Here is a 16,906-nt window from a genome sequence, read left to right on the forward strand (position 1 = left end):
CCTCTTTTGTCCCGGTGCGATCTACGGTTCGGGCCGCATTTTTGCGGAAAAGTCGCTGGAAGATAATATAAAAACTAGAAAAATTCCCGTAAAAATAATATTAAACCCTTTTCTAGGGTGGATAGTAATATGTGCCTGCTTGCTCCGCAAGCAGCAGCTTCGCTGCTGCTTGCTCCGCTTAGCAGGCCCATAATGACATATGAGATGTCTCTAGTGTGTTAAAAATGGTACTCTTTGCTGATGATACAAATATTTTGTGTGCAGGTGAGGATTTAAACAAGCTGGCCCAAAGTGTAAACGAAGAATTGTACAAGCTGCAACAATGGTTTAATGCAAACAAACTCACTGAATCTTAACAAGACAAAATTTATGTTATTTGGTAAAAAGAAAAAAAAAGTACTTAAAGACACTATAAACCTTGAAGTCAGCAATGTGAATATTGAACGTGTTAGAGAACACAAGGTATTGGGAATAATAATCGATGACTTGTTAACATGGAATACTCGTATAAGTCAACAACAAAAAAAACTAGCTAGAAGTATATCTATTCTATTTAGAGCTCAAAATATGTTAAATAATTTATTGTGCGCTGATCCTGCCTTACTTGACCTATTGTGCTGAAATTTGGGGGAATACCTATATAAGCCGCCTACATCATTTGATAGTACTCCAGAAAAAAAACAGTAAAAATCATACACAATGTTCCTTACAATGCACATACACACAAATTATTTATTAAATCGAAATTATTGAAATTATATGATTTAATAAACTTTAGGAATGTGCAGACAATGTATAAAGCGTCAAAAAACTGCCTCCCTTATAACTTGCAAATTAGCTTCCAGGCCAGGGAATTGAAATATGATTTGAGAGGGAAACATGTATTTGTACAAAGTTTTATCAGAACAACACTAAAATCATTTTCCATCTCCTGTACTGGTGTACAACAATGGCATCACTTGGATTTTGGAGTAACCAACACAGGGTAATTGGCTGGCTTTAAAAAAAAAGCCAGCCAGCCTTATATTTAACAGATACACTGATGAAAATCGATACTCTTCTGGATATGATGACATTTGCACACAAGGTCAAAATCTGGGTGAAAACCCTGAAAATTAAACAAGGCTTGATGTTCCTAAAAAAGAAGAAAAAAATGTAAACATAGCTGAACCTGATATCTTTGCTCAAGTACTGATCACTTATCAGTTGGGAGCTGTTACGCCTTCGAAAAGCAACTACCGGTACCGACCTTCCTGATTGCTGAAATAAGTACTGATTCTATCCTGTAAAACAACATGGAACTAAGTGCTCTGGACAAGATCTTCTCAACAATGAGAACTGGACCTAGTCATCGCTCATTTCCGGGTGGAACTTTCATGTCTGGATTTGCAGAAGATAGCTGGGGAAAATGGCGGCCGCTGTGTCTAGCCTCAATCATCGAAGACATCTAATTGTTCATCACGCTGGTGGCTGGGATGCTTCTACTAGAGATCGGAGCCCTCTGGCTGCATCAAAATCTCAGAAAAATGCAGAATGGGCAACAAAAAAGGCGGTGGAAATGGCCACTGTGGCTCTGAGCGCCATCACTGGAGTGACGACATGTCGCAGGTGAGGAACGACCCAGCTGCATCCAACATCGGCACAAACAGAATGGGAATGAACTTGGTGGGGGTTGCCTCTGCCTCGCTTGCTACTTGAAAATGGCCGTGTGCAAAGGAGTTGCTCCGTGATCAGTTTCTTCTTCGGTAATTGCTTCAGGTCTCTTCGGTACACTGCTGTTGATATAGCGCCTCCAAAATGGCACATCGCTGCAACTGCAGTTAAAATACGTTGCTGCAGAGCTCAATCAACACGAGCACTGTTTTGAGCGATATCAGTCGCTCAGGCTGAAGGCGGCGAGCAAATTAGGTGGCCGCCTCCATACTTTGTACAGAGGAAAAACCCTGACCACCACCCCTCCAACCTGTAGTTTGCCATTTTGTTGTGTTTTGCTATAAGAGGGACGATTCTGGGCGGAAAGTCAATGTTTACCCCTCCAGCCAATCACAGAGCGGCGGGCGTGTCGCTGAAGGCAGACCCAATGTTGACGAGAAGGATGGAGGTTGAGCCATGGGAGGAGTCTGTTTTGAATTGTTTGTTTACAAACACAAACGGTCAAACCTTATGACCCCACCTTTTAAAGGACTAGTGACGCCAATGGCGGACTGACGGAATTCCCACCTGAATTCAGTCAGTTGTAAAATAGTGGTGACAAAGTGATGATGGAAGCGTGAGTAAAATAAAACGACGGACTGCTAATTACGGGTTGGTTCGGTTTGATAAAATGGCGGACTGATGATGATGGAAGGGGGGCACTGGGCGCCGACGAATGATGGATCAGCAAAAATATATAAAATGCCCGCCCATGCAAAATTGTTAAGGAATCTTTATTTACATAGGGCTTTCAAACAGCTGCAGCTGTCACAAAGCATTTTCAAAATACAGTGGTACCTCGGAGTTTGAACACAATTCGTTCCTGCGAAGTGTTCAAAGGCCGAATTGTTCAACCTCCGAACATTTTTTTCCCATAGGAAATAACGTAAATGCAATTAATCCGCTCCCAAGCTCCAAAAACAGAAAATACCTATTTTAATTTCTAATTGTTTTTTAAATTTACAGTACAGTACAGTATTCAAACAATAAAAATACCTTACCTTACCCGTTGTGGTGTGATGGCATCATTGGATGATAAATGCTATGTTAATGCTAGCTTTCAGTGCTGAGTTTGTGTATTTTACATTGGGCATATTGTTAGACTACTAAGCGGTCCTTGCGTGCGCTGTTTAACGTCAGGCACGTTGTTGAACAGCTAAGGGGGGTCCTCGTGCCAGTATTTACAGAAGTAGTCACGGTAGTTACAACTGCGTGATAATCTCCTTCCTAATTCTACTGTGGTTCGTAGCACTGTATGTTTTTATTTGCTGCCACTAGCACTGTTGTCTTTCTTTGGGCCCATGGCGAAGAAAATTGCCGTGGAAAAATCTAAATGCACTCGCGTGTATGGAGCACCTCTGGGAATATTCACGATCTGAATGGAAATGAACAGTGTATCATCTCAACGACCGCAACGTGAGCATTCGGCATCGCTCGGCTTCACTCAGCTACCCGTTTTCAAGGTATGTTCGGCTTAGCTTGCTTTGCTTGGGTGACGTTCAAACTCCGAGGTTCCACTGTACATAATATAACATTAGAGCTGCTTAATCGCTATTGCTGTGGGTGGCTGAAAAATGAAACTGCACACTCCCTTTTTCACATACACAATGCGCGCATGATGTCACATCCACAGACAGAGGGCGGGAAATTTAAACTCAAATCCAGGCTGAATACGCTCACAGGAGTACCCATTAGTACAGCTAAATTGTTAATCTGCGAATTAGAAGATGTTTGAGTCATAAATGGTCAAATAAAAAGGCTATTTCAAAGATATTTTGGGGCAAATTTCTACATTGAGCAGCATTAACAATAATAACAAACCAACAAATCTTTTTTTCCATTCCTACATACGCTTTGATGTGTGAAGCAGTTATAGATGGAAGAGGAGAGATTTGGGCTGTGTCGAATGTGCACACAACTCCCCACTGCACTATACTAAGGGGTCACCCAATTTTGTAGGAGTGTCCGAACGTCCAAAAGAAACAAATGTAGTGCGCACTCAAAATTATCCACAATGCACTGTGAAAAGTAGTGAACATCGATGGTCACTCAACCGGTTGATGTAGAGCACAATGCGTTGCGAGTATGAAAAATAAAATTGTGTGAGCAAGTGAGAGAAACAAAGCGATACTATATATATATATTTATATATATATATATATATATATATATATATATATATATATATATATATATATATATTGACTATATACTATGGAAATAATATGTTTTAGTTAAAAATATGTGCAACAAATGAAGTAAAATACAGTTAAAAAATGTTTTAATAATTTAATTAATAGTTGGGAGATTTATGCACCCGTGCGTCATGACAGGTACAGTGGTCACGTGATATGGATAAGGAGCAAGTAGTGATCTGGCTGTCTCAGTTGCCAGAGTGACAGCGAGACAGTCCTCCAATAAATACGACCACATAGGTTGTTTTAAAAAGATGCCTAATAACGAGCAAGTGTTACATATTTTAGTTTAGCGACCTCGATCGGCCATCCCAGTCAGCAAATATGTGTGTGCCTCTCCCTCCTCGCCTCTCCCCGCCCGTCCTCCGCCTCCCTGTCCCTTCTCCCTCGTCGCCCTTCCTCCTCCTCCCTGTCCCTTCTCCCTCGTCGCCCTTCCTCCTCCTCTCTCCCTCTCTCTGCGGCCCTGCCGCTGCCCCCTGCCCTTCTTGTCGTCTCCTTCCCCCCTCCCTTCCCCCTCCCCGGTACGCCTTCCTTCCCCTCCCCTGGGCCAGGGGCTCCATCCATGGCCCGGGTCTCGGTGCTCCGGGGGCCGGCGGGGGTGGCTGGGGTTTGATATTGTGCCCGCCCCGCTCCGGTAGGCGTCCTGGCACCTCGGGCGGGCCCCAGTATCCGGGCTCGCCCCGCCGGGCTGGTCCCATATGCCCGGTGGGGTGGGTGGGGGCTTGGTGGGCGGGTGCGCCTCCTGCCCCCGCCCGGTTGGGGAGGGCCCCGCTGGTCGCTCCTCTTAACTCACTACACTAGGTTTGCACAATACACTTTTATAGACATATAGGGCACATAACACCGTTTTCACCCTACAACTCCCCTCCAATTTTAATGCACCACACAACTAGGGGGGGGGGGGCTTGTGGGGGTGCCATCGGTTGGGGGCCGCGGTATAGAGCAGTGCTGCGGTCCCCTGTCCGTGGCCCCACCCCTATCTAATTTTTTTTTAATGCACACACACACACACACACACACTTGTATATACACTGGGTGGGGTCACATTCACGGTTTAGGGGTAGAGTTCGCCAGTCGGCGAGCTGGCGGAATCAGTAACAGGGGTTAACTTTCACAAAGAACGCTGGGGTGACGACCGGGGCCTTCCCCCGCTGGGCCTGGGGTTCGGGGGTGTCGGCCGTCCTCCGGTGCCCCCATCTCCCCCTTCTGCCCCCGGTGTTCCGTCCCTCCACACGGCGGGGTGTGGGGTGGGCGCGGCTGCCCTCTCCGCTCCGCTGTCCGGCCCCTCTTCGGCGCCGGTGCCTGGGTGCGGGTGGTCCCCGGAGGCTGGGGGTCGGGGGTTGGGGAGCTGCCGGTTGGTCGGGGGGGGGGGGCGGTTTTGTTGGGGGGGGGGGGTGTCTGGGGGATTGGGGACCTGGGGGCGGCTGGGGCTGGGTTGGGGTGGGTGGCGGGGGTGGATGGGGTGCGGGGGGGTTGGGGGCCGGTGGGGTGCCTGGCGGGCCTGCAGTGCCCCGTCCTGCTGCGTTGGGTCGGGGGCGCGGGCCGTGTTGGGGTGGGGGGCGCTCCTGCTCCTGGGTTTGCTCTCCGGCCGGTGGCCCTGGCGGGGCCCGGGGGTCGTCCTTTGGCGCTGCCGCGGCCTGGGGGGCCCTGAGGTGTTGCGCTTGCTCTGTTCCGGCGGGGGTCGACGGCTCCCCTCTTTGGTGGAGATTTTCATGCATGCCAGATCTACCACACCAGCATCTACCGAAACTCAGACACAATCTGTTTCCTCCTCAGGTCATTGAATCGGTGGAGGCTGGTGTCTGTGGATCTCACTCGGCTTCGTCTGTCCTTCCTTCCTTTCCTCAGTCTCTCCTTCGGTCTCTTGAGGTCTCCCTGATTTTTTTATTTTTTGGATTTGTTGGAATCTAGATGTTTCTTGGGTTGGGGAAGAATTCTGGTGGGTGGCCCGGTGGGTGGTGTCTGGTCGGTGCTGGATTTCACCTTCCTTGGTTTTCTTTGGTCCCCTCGGGTCTCCTGACGGCGGTGTTCGGTTTAGGTGAACGATATGGGATTTTTTCTAATAGGTTTTTGGTGAGCTAACAAATACACGCACGCACGCACGCACATACACATACTCACCCACACACACAAAAAAAAAAAATTATATATATATATATATATATATATATATATATATATATATATATGTATAAAAAAAAAATAAAGAGCAATGATGATGACATTTCCGAATGAACAATACTGAGCTCTTTTAAAAAGAGAAAGAAAAAAAAAATATATATATATATATGGTGTGGCCCAAATGGTGGACCACACAAACAACTTGCCCTTGGCCTAGATACCTCAATGAATTATGGTCCTTTAGTGGCCACATCTGGGCCACATAAGGCCCATATCTATGCCATAGCTGGCTCTACTGTGGCCCTACGCTGGGTCAGACAACTGGTGCCGGAAATCAGCCTTAATTCAACCTTAACTGAATGAATGAATGAGTGAATACAATTTATTTCAATCAGTCATAAAATAAAATAAAATACAACACACAGGTCAGTCATAAAAAATAAAAAAAAGCATAGGCTGAAGCTCACGCTTATTTTCGCCACACAAAACGATTAACTCAAATATTACACATAAATGATAAGATTAACAAAAACAAGATCCAAACATCAACTTACATTCTCATATTTTTCAATAACTTTTTTTTTTAAACAAACGTTTAAAATAAAAAAATTGTCTGACACCCTTTTAATTCATCAAGGTGATTCCATACCTTCACAACACTTATAAGTAATACATTGATCTTTTAATTTAGTCCTATATTTTATTCTTTCAAAATGCTCCTTCCTTCGGAGATCGTGTCTATATTATTTTATCTTAAACAAATTCTCTATATGACTAGGGAGCTGTTTATAATACAATTTATACATTAAAAGTGCAATTTTATAAATAACCAAGTCCTCAAATTTCAAAGCTCTTAACTTAATAAATAACTAATTTGATGGTTTGTTATTATCCTTATAGCTCTCTTTTATAGAATAAATATTGACCTTGTATGTGTGGGATATGCATTCCCCATATTTCCAAACAATGTTATGTAAGGCAAAACCAAAGAATAATACAAAATATACAAAGCATGATGATTCAAAAAATCCTTCGCTTTATATAATATGGCAATTGATTTTGCTATCTTTGATTTAACGTAATCTATGTGCATTTTCCATTTCAATTTGTGATCCAAAATAATACCTAAAAAATTCATATCAAAAACTCTTTCAATTTCCACTTCCCCTATTCTCAATTTAACTGCTGAATCCATTTTACGATTACCAAATATCAGACATTTTGTTTTACTTGTATTTAAAGATAACTTATGCAGGTCAAACCATTTTTTAACCAATTTTATTTCACATTCAACATTGGTAATCAAATAATTTAAGTGGGTCCCAGAACAGAAAAAAGTTGTGTTGTCAGCAAAAAGAATGCAATTAACAAATTTAGATACATACATCATTCAAATACAAAATAAATAATTTTGGCCCAAGGATTGACCCTTGTGGGACTCCATGTTACCTCTAAAGACACAGAATAATTTTGATCATAAGATACATATTGCCATCTATCACTCAAATAAGAACATAACCAGGAATGAGCTACTCCTCTGACACAATATTGATACAAATTTTTTTGCAATAATAAACCATGACCTATCGTATCAAAAACTTTTTTTAGATCAATAAAAAATCCTATTGAATATAATTGATTGTCTATTGCAGTGGTTACTTCAACCATGAATTTCATGAGAGCTCATCCTGTTGACTGGTTTGCGCTAAATCCATACTGAAATTAACCAAGGCTATGTTCACACTGCAGGCAAATCCGACCCAGGTCGGATTTTTTTGCCCAAATGCGACTTGTATCTGACTTTTTTATGTCAGTCTGAATGGCTCAATTCCGATTTTTTCACATCCGACCTGGGTCACTTTCATATGTGGTTCTAGATCGGATACGTATCCGAATTTTTTGCTATGCGACCTCAGTCTAAACGGCCAGGTCGCATATGTCCAACCGTGACGTCATTAAAAGTCCAATATGCGCTCCGCGCTGGCGGGGGCATTACGCTTGATTTATGCTTGACGCATCCGTGAGGTGAGACGTACATGAATCGGCAAAGTTGTTTCGAGTAACATGTTGTGACTTTATATTTCACTTTAATTTAATCCCACTTGAAACATGAAGTATAAAGATGACATTTGTGATGGTGATATTAGTAATTTAGCCACGCAGACGGCTCATATATTACGCGTAGCAATGATGTGACGTCATCGTTCGGGAAAGAAAAAAGGGAGAGTTCGCCGTGAGATGAGGCGCTGAACAGGCTTGCCTCATTTTCACAAAATATTATTTCTTCTTCCTCCTGCATCACTCCTCTGTTGATATGAGATGGTAAAAATCTGAGCCCCGACGACGGACTTTTAAAAGTCCGTGGCCCTGACACGCTGCTGGACCATATGTATTTACTTCTACAAACGGTGTTGTGAGTGACGTTGTATCCTCTTTTGCGCATGGGGTCACTTTGGGGACGCATTACGTCCACACAGCAGACAGACTGAGGTCGCAATTAATAGGTAATGTGAACGCTTACAAAAAAAATCGTATTTCACCCCAAAAAATCTAAATTGAGTATTAAGACCTGCATTGTGAACGTAGCATAAGCCACTTCATTCACATGCCATATTTGACCCACATTAGAAAAAAACAAAACGACAATTTCAAAGATAATTTTGCTAATTTTTCGATCGGATCCACTGGGAACTTTTATATTTGTAGCTTCTGAACAGTATACGATAAAATATTTGTTTAACATTGTTTTCCTATGATCACTTTGCGCACTTTTTTTTAAGAACGTAAAACAATTATTTTGTTATGGTTGGAATGTTTCTTGGGGGGGGGGGGGGCATTGATAAAGTATTTTCTATTTATCAATAAACTTTGTCCTTTGTTTAAAAAGGGAACAACACAAAAACACTTAAAGGTTGAAATTTTATTGTGAATAAGCAGTAAAGTAAAAACAAATCCTGAGCCTGAACTTTATTCCGGGGAGCGGTGGTGCAGTGTCCAACGTGCCGATTCGTTGTTCGACCAACATCAAGCCGTCCATCAAGTGGATGAACTGGACATTTGGGAAACTCATGAAATTCCTGATGGCCTGTCCTCCCCTATCCATTTATATTATGTATAATACAATATAGCACTGTGGGTGCAGTCCCCTCTAGTGCTACAGCTATCCAATATTTTGGTATTCAAATATCCTACGGAAAATTCTATTGAATAATCAGGTATTTGAATAAAAATATATTTTTGCTTGGTAAAATAACAATTACAAATACAGAAGTCATTCAAAATATATTTCCACTTAATAATGATCGACCAACTTTCATTTCTAGATAAACAATTTATATATATTTTTTTAACTTAAATTAAAATTGTGCTTAACAGCACATTATTTTCCTTTCTAGAAAGTTAGGGAGATTTTAGACAAATCTCTCCCTATAGATTTTGGAATGACCTTCTGTTAAATATTAGGCAACTTCCCTCTCTACCCACTCTTAAAACACATCTTTGATCTTTGCCGTTTGACTCGGCATAAGACTCATTGTTTCAATGTTTTAGGGTGCCTGCTATATTTTGTTATTAATTTATTGTTATTTATTTTATTTACTTACCTACTTGTGTTATTTTATTTACTTATTCATTTACCCACTTACGATATTTATTAATTTATTTGGTGTTGTTTTTCTTTTACATTACCCTTTTTCCATACTAATTTTTACTCCTTGTACAGCACTTTGTATCAAATGAAGTTCCAAAATTAGTAGTTTTTGGTCTGTGAGAAAAAGTGACGTCAGAACCACAGTTGTGATTTTGCCGACTGTCATCTGCACAATTGAGTGAGCTCAGTTTATTAAACTGATCTTTAGGAACGGTAACTGTGTCCGGCTGTCAGCATCAAAGTGTGCAATCATCACGTCCAAGTAAAGTAAAGTAGTCCAATGGCACTAGCTGCAGCCGCTAGCACCAGTAGCACGCGGTTCGATTAGGGGATGTCGTTGATATTTGTCAACTGTGGGCTTGTGAAGCCCTTTGAGACTCTAGTGTGATTAAGGGCTATATGAATAAACTTGACTTGACTGGCTATCACTGTAGACATCCAAACACTAACAACAGGCACTGTGCAATGCAATGTCAGCGTAATTAAGTCTTCTTTTAGTGCCCTTAATTGGCGATCGAACGTGATTTCAGGACAACGTTGTTTTGTTCACTTTGGTCGCAATAGTTTACGCCGGCAATGAGTGGCAGACACACATTCCTCAAGACGAGTCAAGTCATCCGTTGCGCCGCGAAAGGCAAAACGGTCTCGGGAACAACTTCAAAATAAAAGTGTTCCTTGGCATTGTGCTCCACATATTACTCGGTATGGGAAGGTTTATTTTGAAGTTGACCATCTCTCCGCATTGGCGGTGTTTGGCGTATCAAATATTCCCTACAATAGGGGCTTTCACACCGCAGGAACCAATTATTAAACTTCCCTATGTACCCTGGGAGTTTGTCCAAAGTTTGCGTTCACACACAAAACTGCTTCTGGTGGTGGAGGCGGAATGGTACTACCTAAGCTCCTAAGACTAAGGAGGGTATTTTGACTTGACTTGGTGTGTACCCAGAATGGCAAAGGGGGGCGTGCTGTGCAAACAAACAATGATTGGTTGTTTGAATTGAATTACCCTAACTGTGAGCATACAGTTGTTGTTTTTTTTGTTACTGCGAGCGTACCTTATTTACAATATTTACTAGTTGTGATGTCTTCATTAGTCGCAATATTTTAAAATGGAGGAAAATCGAATGGATAGGTGAACAGAGGTACAGGCTCTTTTAAGCATTTGGGAGATGAAGATATGCAACATGACTTTGAATCGGCGTCACCGAAGCTACCATGTTATTACTGCCAAGCTTGGTGAGGTAAACAACTAAAATGCTCACACGACCCCGAAAAATTCTGTAGAAGCTGCAAAGTTACACCAAGAATTTAAAACGCTCATGGATCACTACAGCAGCAGCCGGAGTGGAAATGACTGCCGAGTGAATGGGACGGCCAATTCGACGCCACGGCTCATGGACACCGGAGTCAGCGCACCACGGATAGATGAAGGTAAATATTACACTAATCTTACATAAATACTTGTAATATTGTCATTTAGTTCGCTACCTCGTGTGGCGCTTGCCAGCATTTTCATTGTGTGACTGTCTTTTAGTCAGTAGTTATTTTACGGCGACCAGCAAATCTCCTGTTAGTGTTATTTTGCCGCGAACAGTCGCAACAGAATTCTTGGCCTCACGTGAATACCACGATTGCTTATCAACATTTACAAGCGTATATGAATAACAGAAATGTGCACGTTCAGTTCGCTGCGCCGTCGTTGACGTGACAGCCGTATTGTCCAGTCAAACACACCTCACCAGGAGATATCTTAGCGTAAACACCGCAAAGTCACATAAACGTAACGTAATTGAAGCTTATTCCACTCAGCGTAACACTCGATGGTGAATTGCCGTTCACAAACGTTCGCGTCGCGAAAGACCATCTTATTCCACTCGGCGAGAAAAACAACAGTGGTGAGTTGCGGGTCACGGCAAAAAAACAAACAAACAAATAACCACCATTGCCTGTGTTTTAATGACCACACCACATTGAAATGATTTACCTGCTTAATGTCTAACCTACATATTTGAAAAGGATAGAGAATTAATATTAGAAAGTACATTTCAATTATACACACAAATACTTTGTTTTTATTTACCGGTATAAGAATTATCAGCAGCACTTTATAGTAGTGTTGTTACTTTTTGTTGTTGTTGAGAGAGCTCAATATTGTTCATTCGGTAATTTTACCGATTCGACATGTCATCATTATTGCTCTCTTTTTTTTTTATCGTGTATGTGCAGGTGTGTGTGTGCATGCGTGCGTGTGAGCGTGTACTCATTAATTCACCTAAAACCTATTAAAAATCCCATACCGTTCACCTAAACCGAATACTTCAGAATCCAGCTAGAGTCATGAGGTTGTCAGGAGACCCGAGGAAGGATCAAAGGAAATAAAGGAAAGTGAAATCCAGCACCGACCAGACATCACCTACTACCCACCGGGTTACCAACCAGAGTCTTTCACCAACACCAGAAACATCTAAATTCCAACAAATTAGGGAGACCTCAAGAGACCAAAGGAGAGACTGAGGAAAGGAAGGAAGGTAGTGTTGTTCCGTTACCGATACTGGTATCGGCAGAGGCCCCGATACTGTATTAAAACAGTGGTATCGGTATCGGTGAGTACTAACAAGTAACATGCCGATACCATTAATTCTGACGCTAATATAGGACTTTGGATGCAGCATCTTGTGTCTTGCTCATAGACGACATTCACTGATGTGTGACATGTTCACTGCATGCCGAGCTAAGATATCCTATTGGCAACTTTTTTATGTTGAGAAAAAATACAACTTCAATATCGGTATGGTATCGGCATCGGAAAAGCTGGGTATCGGAATCGGTGTCGGGGGCCAAAAATATCATATCGGAACAACACTACTTTATAGTTACATAAAGCAATAAGAGGCGGAAGCTAAAGCTTCTACCTACCTACAAAACAAAAAAAAGCTTTACTCATCACCTACAGTATATGGACCCCAAGTATTCATAAAGACAATTTAGCCAAATCAAGTACTAAACTGCTTGTAAAATGGATGGATGAAGTTATTGTAATCCACTGTAATATGCAGAGTTTAACTATAGAAACTGTGCTTTGGTATAAGAACATAAAATGTACTCCAATAATAATTGAAATAAAATGTATTGCACATTAAATAAAAAAAATGCACCTGAATAAATATTAAGAAGCCAACTGTTGAAGAGTAAATGCAAATGTATGCAGACATCACAGACATATAATCTAATATTTTTTTCTGCATGTGTTTTAATTTACAGCTGTTGTGGATGGACATGTTGAAGTTTCCGATGCGGGCGGTGTGAGATCATCATCATGCTACCAAGCTGCAGCCCTCATTAAGTGTTCACCTGTGTCGGTAAGACATTTTACTTATAGTAGTAGTATTTGTATTGCCAACTGTTATTAATTTTGCGTTTCTATGTCAACAGGAAAGCACACAAGGGATAGATTCAGTCAGTGAAATGGACATTGCAAGCCAGGATCTCGCCAGGACAACAAACGATGTACGGTCAGGCAGATGTCCTCCAGGTTGCGGACATGCACTGAAAATTCAGCACGGCTTCTGGCTTTGCTTTTTAATTTTTTTTTTAGGTGCGCAAATAAACTGTTGCAATCTACAATGTGCCCCCCAAAAACCTTGCCATGCAAACATTTAAAAAGATTAAAAACTCGAGTTGTCAATTAAGTCATGTATTTATTTAACCTTTATTTATCCAGTCTAGGTACAGTATTTGCAATTCCAGTCAGGTTGCATACAGCAGAGTAATATAGCACATGGTGAATTAAAGTTCCATGACAGGCTACAAACAGGTGTGTTATGTGTATAATAACTTTTTAAATATACATTAGTATATATCACTGCCTCAAATACTGTCTGCAGCATGAATGGCATTAGAATCAGTTTTCAACTACCTTACCAAGACAAATTATACTGTACACTTAACTTTTGCCAGGTGGCAAATACATGCTCAACTGTACATGATTCTGCAACCTAGCTTTTTTGTTGTTGCAACTACCTGTTGGACAGAAGGGGTAGTGCAGCTTGTTTCTTCACTACATCATGCTGGGCAAGCTAGTTCATTCAAATGAGACTGATGAGTCATCAGTCTCATTTAAATGAGCTACCTTGCCCACTGTTGCCGTGTGTGAACGCAAACGAGTGGGCCAAACACAACCTCTTAAGGAACTGTCTGTACCAGGAATTCTAAGTTCTTGGCCTTTTCGGTGTGAAAGCGCCTAATGTGAACTGTTTACTTTGCTGGATATGCCATTGCACTGTTTCAATACAAGGCCAGCACTACTCTGCTTCTGATTGGCTAATGGCTCTTACGCCGGAAATCCGGCACTGTGCCAGAGTACTTAAAGCCCTGTACCTTAATTAAAAAAAAATATTATAAACCATCATTTTCAAAAAAAGTATCCATCTGTATTGGCGATACTGGCCCTATATTTACTTGGTATAAGATCACACACCGCAGCCAGCTAAGACGAGAGGGGCGCGGCAGCCATGTGTGGAGAAGCGGGGATTTACTGAACCAGGCGTCTTATTTTCGGGTTAGAAAAATAACCAGCGAAATAGCGCATATATCATAAGAAATTACTTTGCCATGGTGTCAAAGGTAACATTCAATCATTATATGCTTATAGTTAACTGTGGAAGGGCTTAAAATACCGTGATACAGAACCTTTAACAAATAAAGTTCAGAATCCTCTTTCTTTCCCTCTTTTAGTTGAACTACACACATGCACTCACGCTTTATATGAAGCAATCCCATACTGTTACTTTTACAAGGTGTAAAGTGATGTATGTGTATGTATGATAATAAGCAGTGGCTGGTGTTTTTGTGTCACACAGTTAGTGACGTAGAGCATCTACGTCACTAACTGTAAGAATGATTGACAGCTACCCGTTAGCAACAGTACTAAACAAAACAGACACCGTAATGGCATCAAAAATAAGATTTCTTAGGAAAAACGGAAGAAAAAGAAAACTGAAGAAACCCCATCAAAAGAGAAAGGTAAGGCACTTGTTGGTGATGGATATTTGGAGGCGAAACTCTATTTTATTTTATTATTAGCAAGTTTGTTTTGCTAGCCAACTCGCTAGCCTCGGGCATTAATTGTATTATTTATAGATGTTGACCTTCCCTTGGCCAACCCCAAGTTCAACTACTATAATATGTAACTGATTGCAGAAAATGCTTAAAAGTGACAAATTTTTAGTTGGGTACAAGCTTTAAAGAGTCACTGTACATCACAATTTTTTTTTTATATAAAATGAAATCAATTTTAATCTGTATTACTGCAATATTACTGTAATAAAAAAATAGGAATATTCACTCATGGTCTATTTGCTTGATAACCTAAGGAGTTTCCTGACCAGGAAGCCACAGGACCATCACATTTCTCAGAGGACCTCCTTCTAGCCAGTAAAGCCCAGGACCATCACATTCCTCAAGATGTCCTGACCAGGATGCAGCAAGGTCATCTTCATCTACATATTTATATGATCAGCTCCCTGTTTTTGGTAACCCAGTAGTTCATGTCCATAAGTGTGAGACTGATGTTAAATGAGCATTATTTTAAATTTGTTTGTTTTCCTTGTTGCACTTTAAAATAGTTTGTTTGGTTGTGTTCTATTTAAATTAAACATTTTTCTAAACACTCAAAAGCTGCTTTATTTATTGACGTAAAGAGGACTGTCAATTTAAGATGTTTAATTTTAACTGTAGTCTGTTTTGCTCATAAAGTGTAATATATTGTGGTATTATACCATCTAAAGCAGTGGTGTCAAAGTCTGGCCTTGAGTCCTGCATGTTTTTGAGGTTTTCCACGTTCAACACAGTTGCTTCATATTTTAGGTCATCAGCCAGCTCTGCAGGAGCCTGATAATGATCCTGATCATTCAATCAAGTGTGTTGGAGTAGAAAAATCTTGAAAACATGCACGACTCAGGCCCTTGAGGGCTGGATCTCGACACATGTGATCTAAAAGGGTTAGGAATATCTTCATTGTAGTTTGGCAAACTAGGGGCCCCCATGCAACTTGCTGAAGGACCGATTTATCTTTAACAAAGAAAATGTTTGAGCTGAGAGTTAGTAATGTGAGTTACCTTCCAAACAAATCTCCCTCCCACCAATTCACTATTATATATCACTATACTAAACGCCATACACAATATACACGGCTAAACTCGTGACTGGGAGAAAAGTTTTGCAGTTGGTATCCCGCATGATCATCCTCATATCATTATTAGCGCATGCATGCGAGTAAAATGAGAAATGTTGCTTTCAAAAGCAGTTTTCCATTTTACTTTACATTTTTTTTATTGTATATCTATCTATCTATCTTACGTAATTTAAAAAAATATATATTGCCATGGTCCCAAAAACGTATATTTATACATTTTTGTAAATGTTTTTTTTATTCTAGCGCATAATGAAAGCTTTGATGCAGCTTTTGACTTGAAGAGGTCGCTTAAAGCAACTGTAGTTATAAAAAAACGGCCAGCAGGTGGCAGCAAAGTATAAGAGATCAACCAGGCCGTTTGCAGTTTTAAACAGATTTGTGAATAATGGTGAAACTTAGCTTTATTCTAATGCTAATTGCTGCAAAACAGAAAAAATAGATATAAATACCCCCCCCCCCTTTTTTTTTGGTAGGTTTCATGTTTTTATAGCAATAGAACACAATATTCTATGGGCCTAGAAAAATCTGTCAAAATCCAGTAAAACAGCCGGGAGCGAAGGGGGTTGCTTCAGTGAAAATGATTGAATTGAGTGAATTAGTTAATGACATTTCCTTACCGAGACAATCAAGCAAATGCTTATGTGGCCCAAAACGGCTTTCTCGCCAACCAGTCTCAGGGCAGCTATGGCATAGCTATTGGTGTTCTAGGGGAGTTAAACCACCTCCTAGTGTCTACCTGGCTTCACTGCAAATACGCATTCATACATACATGCTTTATACATGTATGAGCAAATAAATAGTGCACACCAAAGATACAGTATCTGAGATGGAAGAAAGTAGGACATCGAAAAAAACAGAATGGTCTCCATCCACATATATACAGACTGGGTGAAACTGGTGAGTTAGAAGTGTTTATTAATTTATTATGTGTGCATGTGTACTATAGGTGCACTCTTCTGCTTTTGGACATTTTATTTCTGTGATGAATATTTTAGTGTGTGTGTGTGTGTGGTCTTGTTTTTGTTACATAGTGGGGCCAACATTCCGGGATTT

The 16,906-nt window shown here is 41.0% G+C and overlaps 1 protein-coding gene across 13 annotated transcripts in view; it reads left to right on the plus strand.

Moving 5' to 3' along the window:
* Positions 1 to 16,906, plus strand: part of bach2a (BACH transcriptional regulator 2a) — a 76,073-nt gene that overhangs the window by 19,132 nt on the left and 40,035 nt on the right. Inside the window, exons 1-5 of one of the 13 annotated variants that reach the window (XM_086094159.1) lie at positions 9,508 to 10,901; positions 10,994 to 11,091; positions 12,922 to 13,019; positions 13,093 to 13,167; positions 15,033 to 15,147. The exons of 1 other annotated variant lie outside the window; for it this stretch is intronic. Coding sequence is in view for 9 of the 12 variants with exons in the window: in XM_086094147.1 (XP_085950273.1) it covers positions 13,166 to 13,167 (2 nt within the window). In the remaining 3 variants the exon portion in view is untranslated. 11 more of the 13 variants (XM_086094155.1, XM_086094158.1, XM_086094148.1 and 8 more) reach the window with 11 other exon arrangements.

This window comes from Leptonotus elevatus, chromosome 14 (genome assembly GCF_054856555.1).
Source record: "Leptonotus elevatus isolate MCC_2025b chromosome 14, RoL_Lele_1.0, whole genome shotgun sequence".
Taxonomy (NCBI): domain Eukaryota; kingdom Metazoa; phylum Chordata; class Actinopteri; order Syngnathiformes; family Syngnathidae; genus Leptonotus; species Leptonotus elevatus.